General features: G+C 52.9%; 1 protein-coding gene across 1 annotated transcript in view; it reads left to right on the forward strand.

Moving 5' to 3' along the window:
* Positions 1-19,367, forward strand: part of ADCY1 (adenylate cyclase 1) — a gene marked incomplete at its 5' end in the record, with an annotated part of 122,332 nt that overhangs the window by 76,256 nt on the left and 26,709 nt on the right. Inside the window, 6 exons of the mRNA XM_081243372.1 lie at positions 6,865-7,059; positions 7,207-7,304; positions 8,484-8,568; positions 13,621-13,710; positions 14,230-14,486; positions 14,769-14,895. Of these exons, the coding sequence (XP_081099498.1) occupies positions 6,865-7,059; positions 7,207-7,304; positions 8,484-8,568; positions 13,621-13,710; positions 14,230-14,486; positions 14,769-14,895 (852 nt within the window). The remainder of the gene's footprint in view (positions 1-6,864; positions 7,060-7,206; positions 7,305-8,483; positions 8,569-13,620; positions 13,711-14,229; positions 14,487-14,768; positions 14,896-19,367) is intronic.

Here is a 19,367-nt window from a genome sequence, read left to right on the forward strand (position 1 = left end):
CAGATTGGGATTGGAGGAGCAGACGGGTCATAGCATCCAGGAATGCCTCTTCAGAGATGTGTGCTCTCGGGGTACTGCTAATCAGGAGTGGGTTTCATGGCATATGAAGAAAACCCCAGTCATGGTGGCTTGAACAAAATAGAGGTTAGTTTTCTCAGGGATAAAGCAAATCCAGAGAGCAGGCAGTTCAAGGCTAACGTGGTGGCTTCACAAGCACCTTGACCAGACCCTTTCTCTTTCATTATTCCGGCTTGCGTGCTCTGCCACCTCATGGCCCAAGATAAATGCTGGGGCTCCAGTCATTGCATCTGCATTCCAGCCAGCAGAAAGAAGGCAGAGCTGGCAAAAGGCATATCTCTCTCCTCTTGAGGATGCTCCCTAGCAGCACTTCTGCATATAGCTCATTGGCCAGAACTCAGCCACACAGCTGCAGCAAGCTGACGGGAAGGGGAGAAAGCCAGTGCGTTGGCTGAGACCAATGCCTTTATAGAACTTGGGTTCTGTGACCAAGGGGGTATGAATGTCGGGGAGACTGCCCACAGTCTCTGCCACACACTTGCATCTGAGACCCTGACATCGGTGGGTCCATGGAAATGTGCTGGTGTGGATTGAGACCCAGTGGCTTTCTTAGTGGCAGGTATAATTCAACTCTGAAGTCGGCTTTCGTAGATGAGACCTACCTGGTTCATTAAAAACAGGAAAGTAGTAAAGCAGCGCGTCTCAATCTCAGATCCGTATCAGGGACCCTGGAGGGCCTGCAGCAGCAGAGTGCACACCCAACTAGTTCCCAGTGTCCGGAGACCACCCTGGAGACCCGTGGCTGTGAAGGACTCCAGCTCAGAGGAATGGTGCCCAGAGAGGGGAGGGGTCTGGAACACCCCGACCTCACGGGTGCGAGATGCGCCTGAGACAGAAGCGTGTCAGGGGAAGAGAGGCAAAAAGTGCAGCTTCCGTGCCCACTGCCTGACCTGCCGGGCTCCGAGCCCCGCTTCTCCACGTCCCCACGCCCCCACGCTCAGCCCTGCCAGCAACGAGAGCGGCGTTCACCTCTCCGGCCGGGTGGAGCTGACGTCTGCTGAGATTCTCCCAGGAGGCCCCTCGGCAGCCCTGCCCCATTTCCCATGAGGAGCCTGAAGTTCCTGGAGTGTCTGCTTCGCCAGGGCCTCCGTGCTGCACTGGGGCTCTGGAGGCTCGAGAGTCTGCTCCCTGCAGCCTTTCCCGCTGACTCTGACTCCGTGGCAGTAGTGGGGGAGCCCCCTGTGGCCACCACTAAGGACAGTGAGGGCCAGCTTGAGGACTTTGCTCTGGGCCAGGAGTCCTTTCTTGGAGTATGAACATTCTGGCTTCTCATGAGAGCTAATGAGGTGGCCACTATTGCTTCCATTTTACAGACCAGGAAACTGGAGCACAGAGAGGTTAAGCAGGTCACTCAAGGTTGCACAGCCCCTGGTTCTTGAGTCCCTGCACTTAAACCACTATGTTTCCCTTCAAGAAAGAGGCTCAGAGACCCAATTTCCAAGTCAAAACAAGCAACGTTTTCCCTTAACTTGATTTTGATTTGTTTTTAAGGGAAATTTACGATTGTTGTGGGAAAGAAGAGGAAAACATGACAAGAGGGAAAAATGTGTAATTCCATTGCCAAGAGGTGGCCATTCTGTCCCATTGATGGAGCCGCAGTTTAATAATCAGAAAAGTCTTCCAGGGAGGGAACTGAGTGCAGGTGGTCTCTGCATCCAGGTGCCCTGTAGGACCTGGTGAGGGAGCACATCTCTGGGTCCCAACGTCCGGCTGCCCTGAGTGCCGAGGACAACCTCGACCCTCAGAAGCCAGTCCTGCCCACACAGAATAAGCACAAAACCCTGAAACCCGGTGACTGTGACATGACCTGCCTGCGTGCGCCTCCAGCTAACAGCCTCCTGGCTCCTCACAACAGGAGAGCTGGCTCTCAGGCTCGCAGACACAACATCAACTGGGTTTTTTTTCCCTAACGTTCACAAACGTGTCAGGTCCCAGAGGGAGAAAGAATTCACAAGAGCACAGGAGACTTGCACATTAACTCAAGGTGGACCTCACCGTTCCTTCTCGTTCCTGCTTGCAGCCCTTCCTGCGCTTGGTTTCAGGCCCTGGGGAGACAGGAGTACCTGCTGAATTGGAAATGTGACCCTCTGATTGGAAAATACACGTTCACAGGCTGGTATCTGCTTAGGGAAAAGTTTGGAGGGGTGTCCTGCAAAAGGTCAATGATTTATTTCCAAGCGGAGACTGTGTGTGCGTGACTTGGGTTTTGTTTATTTACTTAATATTTTTACGGCTTTCTGGAGGTAGAATTGACATACTACCCATCGCAAACATATAAGCTGTGGAATCAAGCAGCTTGTACAGGGAGGTTCTGGTCCTCCTTGCCCAGTTGCACTGTATGTAGCTACATTATGATACCCTAGCTAGGAAATGGGCTTTGGAGCACCGTGTGTGTGTGTGTGTAGTTCTGTGCCATTTCATCGCGCGGTGGATTCGTGTAACCATCTTCACACTGTGATACAGAACATTTCCATCACCACCAAGGTCTCGCCCCGCTCGTGGTCACACCCTCTCCCTCCTAACAGCCATCCTTAACCCTGGATCCCACTAATCTGTTCTCCGTCCCTATAACTGTCCCTTGAGAATGTTGTATAAACGGAATCACACAGTGTGTGACCCTTTGAACTTGGCCTTTTTTGTGCTCAGCTCTATGCTTGGGTCCTTCCAGGTTGTTGCTGGGATCAATAATCAATAGCTCCTTCCTTTCCTTGGCTGGCTGGTATGCCGGGTTGGAATGGACCACCTTTGTTTAACCACTCACCTGTTGAAGGACATTTTGGTTGTGTCCAATTTTGACTATTACAAATAAAACTACTATAAACATTCAGGTACAGATTTTTTACATGGACATAAATTTTCATTATTTTTGGATCGATGCCGAGGGGTGCCATTGATGGGTCATATTTGGTTTTGCTTTTTTTTTTGCGGTACGCGGGCCTCTCACTGCTGTGGCCTCTCCCGTTGCGGAGCACAGGCTCCGGACGCGCAGGCTCAGCGGCCATGGCTCACGGGCCCAGCCGCTCCGAGGCATGTGGGATCTTCCCGGACCGGGGCACGAACCGGTGTCCCCTGCATCGACAGGCAGACTCTCAACCACTGCGCCACCAGGGAAGCCCTTGTTTTGTTTTTTTAAGAAACTGGCAAACTGTTTTCCAGAGTGACTGTACCATTTCACATTCCCATCAGCAACATTTGCATGATCCAGTTTCTCTGCATCCTTGCCAGCACTTGGTCCTGTCACCACTTTTTTTAAAGAAAATATATTATTGTTCTAATAAGTGTGCGGTGATATCTCCTTGTGATTTTATTTTGTATTTCCCTGATGGCTAATGATGTCAAACATCTTTTCAAGTGCTTATTTTCTTTTTGTGTGTGTGCTATTTTGTTCTTAACAACTTTTATTACCAAAAGATGCATGTTCCCTATTAAAATTTCTAGCTGCATACTGATCTAGGAGCGTTCTCTCAATGGAAAGAGTCTTTATTCTGACTTTTATCTTTCTGACATTGTAAGAAGATTTTAATATCACTGATTTATTATTCCCCTCTGCTGGCCAGTGAGCTTTTATGTTTTCAGCCAAACTATCTGTACAGCATTTCATCTACAAATCTTTACACGTGTGCAAAGATACAACAAACAAAGCACAGGGGAGAATTGTGACAGTGAATTTCCAAATGGTCCTAACAAAGCTACTTTCATGTCCCCCCAAATTTGAGGGGAGTAAGAAAAACTAAAGCACAAAGTATTAGTTATGAAATTAAACAGATACTTCATACTGTAAAATAGATACAGGCTAGCTCTGCAAGGGAATGACCTTTAATCCACTTTTAAAAAGAAATAAAAATATAAGTGTTTATGTATTTCAAGATTTAATCCCTCATATAAAATGCTATGCTTTAATATTGATCAAAAAGTGAGTGCTTATATTCTATCCATGTGTTTTTGTTTTTTTTTTGCGGTACGCGGGCCTCTCACCGCCGTGGCCTCTCCCGTTGTGGAGCACAGGCTCCAGACGCGCAGGCTCAGCGGCCATCGCTTACGGGCCCAGCCGCTCCGTGGCATGTGGGATCTTCCCGGACCGGGGCACGAACCCGTGTCCCCCACATCGGCAGGCGGACTCTCAGCCACTGCGCCACCAGGGAAGCCCTCGATCCATGTGTTTTTTTGGCCACCCTGCCCAGCTTGTGGGATCTCAGTTCCCTGATGAAAGCCCAGAATCCTAACCACTAGGCCAGGGAACTCTTTGTATGTTGTCTTCTTTGGTGAAATGCCCCTTGTGTCTATTGTCTGCTTTCTAACTGGATTTTATATTTTCATGTTTTGCAATATGATCCATTCTGAGTTAATTCTTTTTATAAAGTGTGAGGTTTGAGTTAAGTTCACTTTTTTTGCTAATGGATCTCCAATGGCTCCAGCACTATTTGTTTAAAAGCTTTGCTTCTACCATTGAATTGCTTTTGCACTTTTGTCAAAAATCAGTTGACCATACTTGTGTGAAGCTATTTCTGGCTCTTTGTTCTGTTCCATTGATCTATGTGTCTGTCCTTCTGCCAAAACCATATTGTCTTGATTGATACAGTTATATAGTGAGTCTTAAAATCAGTAGAGCAGCTCCTCTCACTTTATTCTTTTTAAGAAAAATGAGCTATTCTAATCCCTTTGCTATTCCATTTAATATTTAGAATAAGCTTGTCTATCTACAAAAAAAAAAGAATATCCTGCTAGGATTTGACAGGAATTTTGTTAAACCCATGTACTTCAGTGCGGGGAGGATTGACATTTTCACTATTTTGAGTCTTCTAATCCATGAGCATGGTATGTCTGTCCATTTATTGAGATCTTCTTTTATTTCTTTCATTGGCACTGTGTAGTTTTCAGCATACAAGTTCTGTATGTGTTGTTAGATTTACACCTAGTATTTCATTTTCTCAGTGATTGTAAATGGTACAGTATTTTAGTTTTGGTCTTCACACGCTCATAGCTAGTATAAAGAAATACGATTGATTTTTTATGTTTATCTTTTATCCTATGACTTTGTGGAACTCATTTATTTGTTCTAGGATTTTTTTCCCTCCCACTGGGGTTTTCTGTGTAGAATGTCATGTCTGTTTCTATCATGTCTGCAAATAGGGACAGTTTCATTTCTTTCTTTCAAATCTGTTTTCCTTTTATTTGCTTTCCTTGCCTTATGGCACTGGTTGGGGGCACTGTATTGTATTCAAGGTGAGGGTGAGCCAGAAATCTCTGCCTTACTGCAGATTGTAGAGGGAAAACCTTTTACCTTTGAGTGTGATGTTAGCTGTAGGTATTCTGTAGATGTTCTTCATCAAGTTGGGGAAGTTCCCCTCCATTCCTAGCTTTCTGATCATTTTTATCATGAGTGGATATTGAATTTTGACAAAGGATTTTTTCTGTATCAGTTGATATGACCATGAGGTTTTCCATGTGGTGGTTAATATGGTGTTAATACGATGGATTGCATGGATGTTCAAATATTTAAACAGTCTTGCATATCTTGTAAAGGTCATGGTGTAGGCCTCTACTTATATATTGCTGAATCCTGTTTGCTAAAGTTTTGCTAAGGATTTTTGCATCAATATTCATGAGGGATGTGACCTCAAAAGTGGTTTTCCTTTTTTTAATACTGTCTTAGTCTGGTTTTGGTATCAGTATAATACTGACTTTATTATTTATTTATTTATATAAATTTATTTATTTTATTTGTATTTATTTTTGGCTGCATTGGGTCTTCATTGCTGCACGTGGGCCTTCTGTAGTTGCAGCGAGCCGGGACTACTCTTTGTTGCGGTGCGCGGGCTTCTCATTGCGGCAGCTTCTCTTGTTGCAGAGCATGGGCTCTAGGCATGTGGGCTTCAGTAGCTGTGGCATGTGGGCTCAATAGTTGTGGCTCGCGGGCTCTAGAGTGCAGGCTCAGTAGTTGTGGCGCATGGGCATGTGGGATCTTCCTGGACCAGGGCTTGAACCCATGTCCCTGGCATTGGCAGGTGTATTCTTAACCACTGTGCCACCAGGGAAGCCCCTAATACTGACTTTATAAAGTGACTTGGGAAGTGTTGACTTCTATTTTCTGGAAGAGATTGTATAGAATTGATGTTAATTCTTACTTAAATGTTTGGTAGAATTCACGGTGAAACCATCTCAGCCTGGAGATTACTTTTGCATGAATTTTAAAATTATGAATTGAATTTCTTTAGCCATTATAGGGCTTTTCTAGTTATCTTCCCTGTTGGGTGAGTTGTGGTAGTTTGTATGTTTCAAGGAGTAGGTAATTGATCTGAGTTGTCAAATTTATATGTGAACTATTTTTCAAAGTATTTCCTTATATCCTCTTGATGTTTCCAGGGTCTTTAGTAAAATTATATTTCTTTCCTGAATTTGTTAGTGTCTTTCTCTCTTTTTCTTTGTCATGCTTGCTAGATATCTGTTGATTTTATTGACATTTTCGAAGAACCAGTTTCATTGCTCTGTGCTGGGCACTGTCCACTGCACATGAGCGGGGTCCCTTAACCCTCCACATGGTGCCACCGCACAGGTACCATGTAACCCCACTTACAGACACGGGAACCCCAACACCGAGGATGAGATAACTCATCTAGGATCTCGCTGCCAGCAGGTGGCTGAGGCAAGATTGCATCTCAGATCCCCAAACCCGGCCCCCCAGACTCTGCAGTGGGCGAGGACCCAGGAGGAGGGAGCATAAGAGCTCTTTTCTTTAATAAGTGGAGAATTTGACACTATCCCTTCCTTTCTTTCCGTGACGGGCAGCGGAGGGCATTGAGAACAGCCTCGGAAAAACTCAGAAACCGCTCATCTTTCTCTACAAATGTTGTCCAAACCACCCCTGGGACACGCGTCAACAGGTACATCGGCCGCCTCCTGGAAGCCCGCCAGATGGAGCTGGAGATGGCGGACCTGAACTTCTTCACCCTGAAGTACAAGCAGGCTGAGCGAGAGCGAAAGGTGAGTGTGGGGGTGCTCTGGGGGGGTTCTGGGAGTGAACGTGGGTGGCCCTTCTTGCTGTAGTTCTAGGCATCCCTGGCGCCCTTGGGAAGACCTTGGCGCCTCCAGGAAGCTGGGCGGCTGATGGTCCTTTTCTGTGTCTTCCAGTATCACCAGCTTCAGGACGAGTATTTCACCAGCGCCGTCATTCTGGCCCTCATCCTGGCTGCCTTATTCGGCCTTGTCTACCTTCTAATAATCCCACAGTAAGTGCTGTTCCAGGTCCATCAGTCAGAGGAGAAGGTCACCAGGAGTTCTTTTCTTTTCAAGTTCAGGTTCGACTCCCGCGGTCACACTCCTGCAGTGCCCTGGCCTTTGGGGACGGCCTGAGCCACACACCAGTTCTCCATTTACCAGAGGAACTAGCTGGGCACGCCTGATGGCAAACGTGTGGGATGCTCACTCGCAGTTTTTAATTTTAAACGTGCTCAGTTCTCAGACACCGTATATTTTCAGTGACCCTGTCCACACCACCTGCGCCATTGACTTCATGACAGCATCTGCAGCAGGAAACAAACAGGGCACCAAATGGGCACTCTGGTGTCTAGGTGCTTGTCATTTTCAGAAACATTAAAATGAGGAAAAGTAGGCTTTGGAAAGGAACAAAAGCATAATGATTTTAATAACATGTAGTCATCATAAGTCAAAGTGAGTGGCAGTTTTTGTCTCCACTTTTCTTCCAGACGTACCACTTTCTTTTTTTCTTTTTTTTTTTTTTTTGGCGTTACTTGGGCCTTCCACTGCTGTGGCCTCTCCTGTTGTGGAGCACAGGCTCCGGACGCACAGGCTCACCGGCCATGGCTCACGGGCCCAGCCGCTCCGCGGCATGTGGGATCTTCCCAGACCCGGGCACGAACCCGCGTCCCCTGCATCGGCAGGCGGACTCCCAACCACTGCGCCACCAGGGAAGCCCCAGACGTACCACTTTCTTAATAAACCTCCCGAGTGGAGCAATTCTCCTGTGAGTTTCCAGAAAATACATGGAAGCCGCCCCCCACCACCCCACCCCAGGACACTGTGGACACACAGTGGCCATCTGCACGGCCCTACATGGGGATACAGCTTTTTCTAGAAAAACCCTTCCCAGTTGAAGCCCAGTAAGAGGGTAGTGCCCAGTAGCCAAGTCTGTGCAACCCTAGCCCTTCCTGCATAGGGAAAGCATCTCCCAGGACTAGAGAGACCCTGGGGGGCTTAGAAGTTGGGGTGGACACAGGAAGGGCTCCTCCCCTAGAAAAGAGCCAGCATGGGCAAGTCCCCAGAGACCGCTGCTCCTTCTGGGGGGCCAGCGACTGGGTGAGGCAGGGGAGGAAGGGTGGGTTCCCAGGCATTTCTCGGGCACACCTCGCCCGGCCCAGCCTGCAGTGCCCACGTGTCTTCTGTCCTAGGAGCGTGGCCGTCCTCCTCCTGCTGGTGTTCTGCATCTGCTTCCTGGTGGCCTGTGTCCTGTATCTACACATCACCCGGGTCCAGGTATATGTGTGCTTGTGTTCTCTACCTGCTCGTTACCTAGTCCAGGTACCAGTGTGTGTGTGTCTTGCACCTGCACATCACCTGGACAGGTAGGTGCATGGCTTCTGCCTGCCCTGTTGGCAGGACAGGTGGGGTAGTGGAGGCAGTTCGTCTGCTTGCCTTCTTGGCAGGCAGAAAGAGCTGTCCGCATATTGGGAGTTCATGAAGGCCGTCATGATGTGCCAGGTGCAGTTTGGAGTTCTGGGAAGGTGCCCCAAGGACACAATGGTGGGTGATTGATAGTGACTGGAAAAATGAACACAAGGTGTGATGCTGTTTTCTGCGGATGGAGCGTCCTGTGGCTTCCTGTGGGTTCCTGTCCTATCCTGGGGTGGCCACACTCTCGAGGATGCTTCATTGGCTTTGGAGCCAGGGCTGAGTGCATGGCCCCATGTCGCCCATGGCTCCTGGAAGAGGGCTCTGTCCTGGTCCTGCACGCCTTTCTCACATCCTGAACCTTCATTTTCAAATGTCTCCTGTCCCCACTAGACCCCCACGTGTCACGTCTGACAGACCCAGGGTTATTTTTGCACAGTTGTTGAAAACAGCTACTTCTTGAGAAGATCGGCTCTAGTTTTATTTATTTAAATTTTTTATTATTCATAGGTAACTTGTTGAATTAAGAAAAAGTGCTATTTATTCAAACCACATTCCCAGGTCTTTGATTTCATAGATGGAGTGGCATCTGGTTTGGTAAACTGGAATTTCCCACTTCAAATAAGATTGCTTTATTCACCTAATTTCAAGTGAAAGCATGGCAAGTGGATGCTAAGTTCTTAGCCCGTCCCATTCATCCCCAGTGTTCAGAATCTGTGTACCTGGTGGACAGTTTTCCTGGAGGAGGTGGCCCTGGCTCCCCCAGCCCCTTTCTTTCCATCCATACCCCCCTCCTCACCCTCCCCCATGGGCCTGAGCATTTTTTCTAGGTGTGCGATTTTGACCCATTGCTTCAGTGGGTCAGTTCAGGGCGATGGTCAGGAAGCAACGGTGTGCAACGTGCCTGGTCCTGGCAGCAGGCAGCTGCAGGTCGCCCGGCCAGCGCGCGCCAGTTCAGGGGCCAGCTTACACGCTCGCACACTCCCCTTCGCAGGCCCTGCACCGGGCTCTGAGCTCACCACGGGGTTTGTGCAGAAGACTGGGCACCAGGCGCCAGGAGGGGCCAGACGGCAGGCAGGCTCTGGCTGGGGTGGGTGGGGACAGGCAGTGGGGGCAGGGTCGTCTTGCAGAGGCCAGCACGTGCTGAGATGGGGAGACGTGAGTGGTCACGGCTGTGCACGCAGGCGGGAGGGTCCATTGCAGCTGAGCATCCCTGAGAAGGCCTGGAAGTCAACTGGGCAGAGTGCCTTCCTCTGTGATGTAGAAGCGGCCACAGCCAGGGAATCCAGCCGGTGTGGTAGCTCCATTGCTAGGGGCTTCCAGCGCGAGAGCCTCAGTGTCTCCGTCCGTGAAAGGGACGGGGACTGGAGCTGATATTCATGATGTACTGGGAGCAGGGCCTGGCACACATTCTTCCCGTATTTTAGCCTCACTTTTCTATCCGCCGTCCCAGTCACCCCTTCGTGGTCCCCTGAGTGAAGGCAGAGGGTACCGCTCAGGAGCTGGGGTTCCTGCCTTGGGTTTCCACCCCTCCCTACAGCCCTGGCAGGGCTGGCCTCCGGGGAGGAACAGTGCCCCGCCCACCCGGCCCCCGGCCCGGCCCACCCTAGACCCCGTGAGCCGTCTGCAGCGGGTGGGGAAGGCAGGGAGGAGGTCTGCAGTGGTGGTGAGATTCCGCTTACACTGGACGTTGTCGATGAATGGACAGTGACTGGGAAGTTAGAAAATCTGTAGGTTTTCCCTCCTTGGGGAGGGAGACGGAGCCTCAGCAGAGGACAGTGACCCTCCGGAGACAAACTCGAGGGCTCTGCTAGCCCCTGAGAGTGCCCCGCTGTCCCCACCTGCTTCCCACCCAGTCCTGGTCCCCGTGACCCATCCTTTTCTACCTCAGCCCCAGTGGCTTCTGCAGTGCATCTGTGTGGGATTGAGTTCATGTGTTTAGCATAGGGTAAGTCATATTTTTTAAACTTCAAATTGCAACTCTCTGGGGGGCTGTGAAATTGGGGGTTTTTTGCTTGTTTTTATGTGTGTTTTTGTTTTTTTTTGTTTTTGTGAGGTGTGAACAAAGGGAATGGAATAGGAATGAATGAAAACGCCATCACATCAACTGCAGTCAGGGTTTCCCGGAAGTTTGCTTCTGTTGTGTGTACCTGTGCGCCGCAGTGTAAAACGCAGTTCTTACTACACTTGATCTTAGCCAAAGGCTGATGCCAGGTCTGATGCCTGGTCAGAAGCCTCTGAAGCCCCCGCCCCCCATGGGAGCACGTGGTCTCTGGAGCTAGGCCACGCCCTGTGCTTCTCTGGGCCCTCAACACGCATGGGCGGAGAATAAGCCCAGAGCGCAGAGGCAGGGCCGAGTGGAGAAGGCTGTGGTTGTGTAGTTGTCGCCTTTGCCTAGGTCATTTAGACTCTGCAGCCACGCGGCTCCAGCAGAGTGTCGCCCGCATTGGGACTGACCTTCCACGGTGCTGGGTGGTCACCCCTCCTTTCGCCGGCCATCTGGTGCGGCTGCGGTTTCTTCCGTGTGTCGCGCCCTGGCCACAGCACGCTCCACGGCTCCTCTTCTGTGCAGAGCACAGGGCAGGGTCTTGCTCTGCATCCCCTTGCCTCGCGGCCTTGTCACACCGTTGGGGTCCTTTGTGAAATTCAGCTCAGGCTGTGAATCCTGCTCTGGCCGTGGAGTCCCGGGCGCTCAGCCTGGCCATTGCTGCAGAGTCCCTTCGTGACACAGTGACAGCGTGCTCTGAGGATGTGGCAACAACAGACAACCCCCTGGGTCACCTTTGACTAATTGTGGGTCACGTTCTGGGGGAATTTTCCATTGTTTATGTCAGATCAGCTGCCTTTTTTCTATATTATGACAAACTATTTTTCATGCTGTTTTTTAGGTCTGTGGGGATATATATGTGTGTGTGTGTGTGTGTGCGCCTGTATATTTGTTTTTTTGCTCAAGAACTGATAAGTTGACCCAAATTAACTGTAAAAAAGGCAGCCTGGGGCTTCCCTGGTGGCGCAGTGGTTGAGAGTCCGCCTGCTGATGCAGGGGACGCGGGTTCGTGCCCCGGTCCGGGAAGATCCCACATGCCGCGGAGCGGCTGGGCCCGTGAGCCATGGCCGCTGAGCCTGCACATCCGGAGCCTGTGCTCCGCAACGGGAGAAGCCACAACAGTGAGAGGCCCGCGTACCGAAAAAAAAAAAAAAAAAAAAAAGGCGGCCATCAGTCTTAAAATGAACAGACAGCCTTTCTTATCATGCCTGCGTTCCTACCCCTCTAGTTGCTCCCAGCAAACAAGCCCCAACTCCACGTGGGTCCTTGTGATTGTCATTGTTAATTTCCAAAGAGGTATTTTAACTCTTGTGTATTCAGTCAAACACGTTTGTAGGATCAGGCATTTAGCACGGAGTGAAGAGGGTCTCAGTCCCCCGAGGCTGGCAGTCACAGCTCTGCACCATTGTGTGATCCACGGACGGCCTTAAACAATGTTATTTTGCAGGTAACGGAAGAGCCAGCTCAAATGGTCTTAAATGATAAAGGGAATTTATTGTCCTATATATTCAGAAAATCCAGATGGAGGGAGAGAAGGAGGGGAGGAGGGTGGGCCCAGGGCTGGTTTTATCCAGTGACTCCATGCAACTACCTGAGACCAGTTTCTCTCTGGGTCTTCTAACCGCCCCTATGTGCCGGCTCAGCCCGAGGCTGCTCTTCCTTGGGTGGCCCAAAGGCATCAGCAACCCAGCTGTACATCCACGTCCACCCTCCAGGCCCGGAGGGGGACACACCATGGGCAGTGCTTGCCCAGCCTTGGCCAGTGGCCCTCCAGTCATCACCTCCCGAGAGACATTTGTCCTGTTTCCACCTCTCCCGCAGCACCAGGGGCCAGGCCCTGCTCCCGGTGGCGCCCTGGGGGCTCCTGAAGGCCACCTGGCCAGAAGCAGCGTCTTCAGGGTTTGCTGAGTAAAAGAGTGAGCAGCCCGTGCTTCTTGGGGCTGGGGCGGAGTCCCCCGGCGCATCCACGGCCTTGCCCAGAGCTCAGTGGGAGAGAAGACTGGGAGGGGAGTGACGCAGGTACTAAGACAGTGGGGCTAACACCACCGCAGAACAGCTCTTCTGTGTGAGGACCTCCGAGGAGATCCGAGTTTCAAGGAAAATACAACAGTATTGGAGCCTAGAACTGGGACCCAGATCTGTATCCACCACTGTGTGAGCTGGAGCCGCCCACTCTGTGTCCTGGGCTGTAGAATGAGTGGTGTCTGGGCTGCATTTCCTCACCGGTAGAGCAGGGTCGGTAATGATCCCGACTTCATAGCGGGGAGGATAGAGGGATAACCATGTAGATGGTCCCGGGCTCCCTGGCTGGTCGGTGTTTTCTGTAATCTCCCTGTGGTCTCTATTTTTGTTTTCGTTTCTAATTTCAGAAGTGTGAGTCTAAGGAGAACTTCTTCTATTCATGAAATCATTTTTTGAATATTGCAAAATGTGTTTATTAAATAGACTTAAAATAAGGCTTCTAATAACTTGACAAAAATTTTTAAAGCCTGTGTGAAGAAAATGATAAAACTTAATTAAAGCACATAAGACACAAATAAATGGAAAGTCTTACCATTTCTGAGATAGAAGGATGCCATATTCTGAAAATGTCAAGGTAACCTGTTCAGTGATTTTCAGTGCCACTCGGCGTCACAGCATCTTTTTAATTTAAAGACTTCAGTTTTCGTCTTTTTTAGTTTTGGCAGCTTTTTCACCTGGGAGATTAATTATATGAAAACAGCCAAGAAATGTGCGTGAAGGATGAATAGTCGGTGAGACTCTAGCTGCGTACAGGCGGCTCTGGACATTCTGTACTGTGGTTTATTTACTGTGAACACGATCGACTTTGTAATAAGAGGCCGTTTTTTAAATAGCATTTTGTTGTTCAGTGTTTTCCAGGGTGCCTGACCATCCAGATCCGCACCGTCCTGTGTATCTTCATCGTGGTCTTAATCTACTCCGTGGCCCAAGGCTGTGTGGTGAGTGTCTCTGCTGAGCGCAGGGCTGGGCGTGGTGAGAGCCGCCAGGTGCAGGTACATGGGGGGCCCTGCGGGGACCACCCTGGAGGGCCTGGCCCTGGGCTGGGGAGGGAAACAAGGGGATCAGAGATGGGCCTGGGGGTGCCCAAGGAAGCGGGGTGGGGGAAGGGGACATCACCCAGTGCAGGACATGCGATCCTCCTGGGAATGGAGCCCCGGCCTTCACAGTGCGCAGGGGATGAAGCTTGGGCGGAGAAAGAGGAAGGAGGGGGTGGGGGGAGGGACAGGACGGAGCTGAGTGGTTTGGGAGGATGTAGGGGTCTCATGACCCCAGGCCCAGGCCCTCTTGGGTAGTCAGGAGCCTAGAAGGGCCGGGAGCAGGCAGAAGTTTCCGAGGCCTGGCTGATGGCGCTGGGGGAGCGGGTCGGAGCGGGAGGCTGTAGGGGGCTGGGAGCAGGGCGCGTGAGTGTCCTGAGTGGGGCTCCTCCCACGCTCCTGGGTCCTCTCTCTCCCCTCCAGGTGGGCTGCCTGCCTTGGACCTGGAGCTCCAGTCCCAACGGGTCCCTGGTGGTCCTGTCGTCTGGGCGCCGGGACCACGTGCTGCCCGCCGCGCCCTGCGAGTCTGCGCCCCACGCCCTGCTGTGTGGCCTCGTGGGCACCCTCCCGCTGGCTGTATTCCTGCGGGTCTCCTCCTTGCCAAAAATGATCCTGCTTGCCGTGCTTACCACCTCCTACATCCTCGTCCTGGAGCTCGGCGGGTACACGAAGGCCGTGGGGTAGGTACGCTGTTCCCGCTAGAGCCGGTGGCCAGGCATCGCCTGTGTCCCCGCGAGGGGCCCTGTATTCCAATTTGCTGAACAGAAGCTCGCTGGTGCCAGGGCTTCTCCCTTTTTTCACTTGGACCCACGTTCCAGCCAGTCCTCGGGTTTCCCCAGCGATGTGGTTCTCCGCCCGGGTCGGTCCCGGGTGCCGCTGGGGGTGTCGCATTTGAGGGGCCTCTGGGGACTGGCCTTGCATTCTGGACACTGACGTGGGTTTCCTTCCTTTTCTTCCCCAAGGGGTGACACTGTCTCGGGCCGCAGCTTTGAGCCGATCGTGGCCATCCTCCTGTTCTCGTGCACGCTGGCCCTGCACGCCCGGCAGGTGGACGTCAAGCTGCGGCTGGACTACCTGTGGGCTGCACAGGCAAGAGGAATCCCTCTGCTTCCTTGGGGTGGGGGGCAGGGGGCCCTTGGGAGAGGTGTCAGGTGGGGGCTCCCGGCTGGACGCCGGCAGCTCTGTGGATGGCACCATTGGGGCCAAGGAGCAGGAAGGCAGGAAGGCAGGCAGGAGGGGGGCAGTCTGACGAGCCCTGTGTGACAGTCAGAGTTTGGCTGCTTTGCCAGCAGTGAGCAAAGGCGTGCTGGCAGAGGGGTGACGGTGCAGAGGGGCTCAGCCCCCGCTGGCCAGACGTGACAACAGGTCTCCTCAGGGTCGTGGAAAATTCCTGAAGATGCCGAATCTGGAGTGGCCTGCTCCAGATTTAGGTCTGTGATTGGGGTCCAGGACCTGACGTTTTTACAGTGCATGCTGGGGAATTCTGAAACGAGAGGGAGAGAGACGGAGGAGTAGCAGACCTGTGAGCTGTCCTGGGCCCTGAGCCCCGGTGTCAGGAGATGACCCCCAGAGTTCAGCCTGCTCAGCTGCCTGGGAGCCGGAGCACAGGCGCACTGGGCATACCCAGGGCCACTTCTGGGCCCAGCCCAGGTCACACGTGGTGTGGTGTGTCTCCGAGCCCCCTCATCACCTGTTCCTTGTCCCCTTGTCACCTGCTCTGTGTCCCCGACTCGGGGAACCAAGCCTTCCAGCTTTCTGGTCCAGAGGTCAGACTCCATCTGTGTAACTTGCACACTTCTTGGCTCTGGACACATTGCTTCCCCTTGGTTTCCTCGTCTAAAAATGGGGAGGCTGGTGTGCAGTAGAACAGAGGCTGCAGGAGAGTCTTCTCATTCTGACACATGAAGAAGCAGCCCTTGGCTGTCTGAGGGAGCTCATTCTGTTCGGTCCTCACAGCAGCCCTGTCCGGGAGGTGGGATTACAGATGGGGCTCAGACACAGATGTGACGTGCCCAGGGCCAGGGCTGGAATGACTGGAGGTCCCAACAGGTCTGTGGTGGGTGGGAGCATCTGCATACCAGGGACCTTGTGTGCAGCCAGGGTCCCAGCCCAGAGCCATGTGGCTCTGAGCCAGGTGTCTGGGCACACCCCACCATCACCCCACACTCTCCCCGCAGCAGGACAGGCTCAGACACGCCTGCTGGGGGGCCCAGGCTCCTCTTTTTCTGCCCGCCCACATCCTTGCTTCAGGAAGACGGATGACGCCTGTCTGTGTCCTGCAGTGGAATAGGCAGGAGGTCAGTGGCTGAGGCGCCCTCCCTGGTCAGCTGTGTCAGGTGGGCAGGAGGTGGGCCTAGAGTTAAGTGGTCCTCCTCGGGGATCCCACAACTCCACTTGGCGTCCCTGGTCCGCAGTAGAATGGAGTGAGGACCCTAATCCCGTGTGGGAGTGTATCGGTTGGGTTCTGCAGAGAGGAGGGTTATTCCCGGCATTGGCCTGCGAGGTTACGGAGGCTGAGAAGTCCCGCCCTCGGCCACCTGCCGTGAGGGAACAGGAGTGCTGGGGTGTATGTAGTCCAGTCCGAGTCCCAAGGTCAGAAACCAGGAGTGCTGATGTCCGAGGGAGAGGGAAGGTGGACGCCCCAGCTCAGGCTGAGAGCCGAGTGCCCCTCCTCTGCCAGTTTCTTCTCTTCAGGCCCCAGGGGATTGGATGACGCCCACCCACATTGGAGCGGGTGAACTCTTCCCACAGCCCAGCTATTCAGAGCTAATCTCTCCTTCAGACACACTCAGAAGGGATGCTCACCAGCCGTCCGGGCACCCTGTGGCCCCGTCAGGTTGGCACATACAATTAGCCATCGCAGTGAGGAGTGATCACAGTTCCCTTCCCAGCAGGCTTGGCGCACCATAGGTGCAGACACTGTGTTACGTCTGACAGGCTGTAGGCCCCACTGGGCTCTCTCCGGAGCCACTGCTGGGTGTTCTCCCTGTGGGAAGGAGGGGCAGGGAGGGGGGATGGGAGGGCTGGCTGTGATGGGGGCGGAAGGCAGTGGCCACTCCAGTGGAAACTGCTGTTCACCCTCTAGTTTAATTAACCTGGAAAAGACAGATGCTACTTAAACAGGTTGCTGTCTGCACACCAGGGCAGGTTGTATTCAAGATCATGAGGAATTATTCCATTACTCTGGGTAAATAAAAGAAAGAAAATGTGCGTGTGTGTGTATCTGTCTGTGCACACACAGATATGCTAGGTGAAAAGCATGGCTTATTTATTCCTTTTTATACAGCAGCTTTACTGAGGTGTAATTCACATCCCACATGGTTCACGCACCCATATAAAGTATACAGTTCAGTGGTTTTCAGTATATTCACAGCATTGTGCAACCAACCCCACAGTCAGTTTTAGTACATTTTTATGCTGTCCAAGGAACCCCCATAACCATTAGCGGTCGCTCCCCATTTCTAGCCACCCCCCAGCCCTGAGCCACCACTCATCTACTTTCTGTCCCTGTGGATTTGCCTGTTTCTTTATTCTTCAGCCTGTACTCTTAAGTCAGTGCCTGTTCTGGACACACTGACTCCCTGTGTGCGGCCAGTGAGAGCCCTGAGCCAGCCAGCCCTTCCTGGGACAGACCCCTGATTCGCAGGGGCCTGTGGCCCAGCCCTATCTTCACTCCATACTTGGATTCCAGGTGGGCAGGAGGCCGCTGAGATCTGAGCCCCTCGGCTCCCTCTCCACAGGCAGGGACCCCCCAGGTGGGCTCTCTGGAGAGCACTGGCCCCAGTTCCTGTGCAGCTTGGGCAGGGCCCCTGGTGAGGGCATAAGGGTGGGAATCCACCTGATTTTGTCTCACCCCCCTCCTCGGGGGGCTTAGGCTGCCGCCTTCACCTGTGCCAGATCCAGGCCGCAGCCCCACCGACATGTGCACACGATGCCCAGCCAGGCTTCTGGGAAGAGCCTGGGCTTCTCTGAGCCTCTTGGACGCTTGAGACTCAGCCGTGGGAGGGTGAGGGGCTGGTGTTGAGGAAAGGGGACAAGGTGTGTGCCAGGAGGGGGAACTTCACAGAGACCCCAGGGGGAAAGGGTGGCGGGGAGACCATTGAGGGGTCAGAGCCCCCCCTTCTCTGTGGGCAGGGCTGACCGCTGGCCCCAAAGCCAGGGTGGCAGGATCCCATCCCTGTCTCTGGAAGGTGGCCTGGTGATGGAGTGTGATGGAGCAGGGGCAGGGGGAGGCACCCCGGGGTGGGAACCCCACAGTCACAGGGGCCACCAGGGGGCAACTTGGAAGTGGCCCTGTAGAGCTTGGGCATGGTTTGCCATCAGGCGAGGGGGTTGTGGTAGAGGTGGGTGTGGTCTCAGGCACGTATCACTCAGTCTGGGCAGAGGGCAGAGGGCACGCTCCAGACCAATGAGGTCAAGAGAGCTAATGGCACTTGGGCCATCTGAAAGGTGGGGCAGGGATAGGACAAGCCCAGGCTGGTGCAGTGCCCAGGGCACCACAGTGGAGGGTCCCCATCCCAGACCACAGTGGAAGGGGTCCTCAGAACCTGGGACAATTTGGGCCACCAGACAGGATTCACGACCTTCAGCCAAGGGACACAGCCAGCCCACAGTGACCATGCTGGGAGCGACCCAGCCACGCTCTCCTGCCTCCCTCCCAGCCCCTGCGGATGTTCCCACTGGCTGAGCCCAACCAGAAGCCATCGGCAAGGGGGCCTGTAGGTAGAGCCCTCTGGGTGGGTCCTGGGTCAGCACAGATGCCAGGGGAAGAGGCCAGCTCACACCATTCCTGGAAAGGGGATCTGGCTGCTGCAGTTTGCCAAAGCCGTGCCAGGTAATGGAGGACAGCCTCTTTGTGGTGGGCTGCGCCACTGAACTTGGTCTTGTCCGGCTCTGGCTGGGTATCCAGGGTGACCAGGCTGGCTGATCCCTGAGATGTGTCTCCTCACCGTCAGCTGGGCCCTCTGGTTTAAGATCTTTCAGTTATGAGTAGCTACTCAGAGCTAGAGAAGAACGGGTTTAGGATGAGCCAGGAAGAGCTGGACCGGCTTGGGGGTGTGGGAGATGGGGTTTCCCACTCGTTGACTGGGTGCCCATTCTGGACCTCACACTCAGAGAGTGGGATTGAGGCCCTGGCTGTTGGCTCCCCCAGCCGGGGACCCCTTCCCCCAGGCAGGCAGGCAGTTTCACTCATCTGGATTGGCAAGAGCTGTTCTTGGCATTGGTGTCCCCTTAAATGTTATTCAGTCCAGTGGTTGACCCTGTCCTGGGGTCCTCTGCCAGCGATACCCCGCACACCCGGCCCCACAGTGAAGAGCGCTTTCCAGGGAGTCTGGTGCAGGAGAGAACCTCTGTGTCCTGGGGGAAGGGTTGCCTACATGGAACACACTGACATATTTTTCTAACGATGTGTAACAAGAAATGCCTGGCTTTCCTGTAAGCACAGCAAAACAAGGAAATTTCTAGACTTTGCCCATTTGCCCTCTGGATATTTAAGCATGTCATGCAGAGGCACATCAGAGGGCCTCAAACTGTTGCAAAATTGCCAGACCAAAGACTCA

The sequence above is a fragment of the Mesoplodon bidens genome (assembly GCF_964165515.1).
Source record: "Mesoplodon bidens genome assembly, chromosome: 9".
Lineage (NCBI taxonomy): Eukaryota > Metazoa > Chordata > Mammalia > Artiodactyla > Ziphiidae > Mesoplodon > Mesoplodon bidens.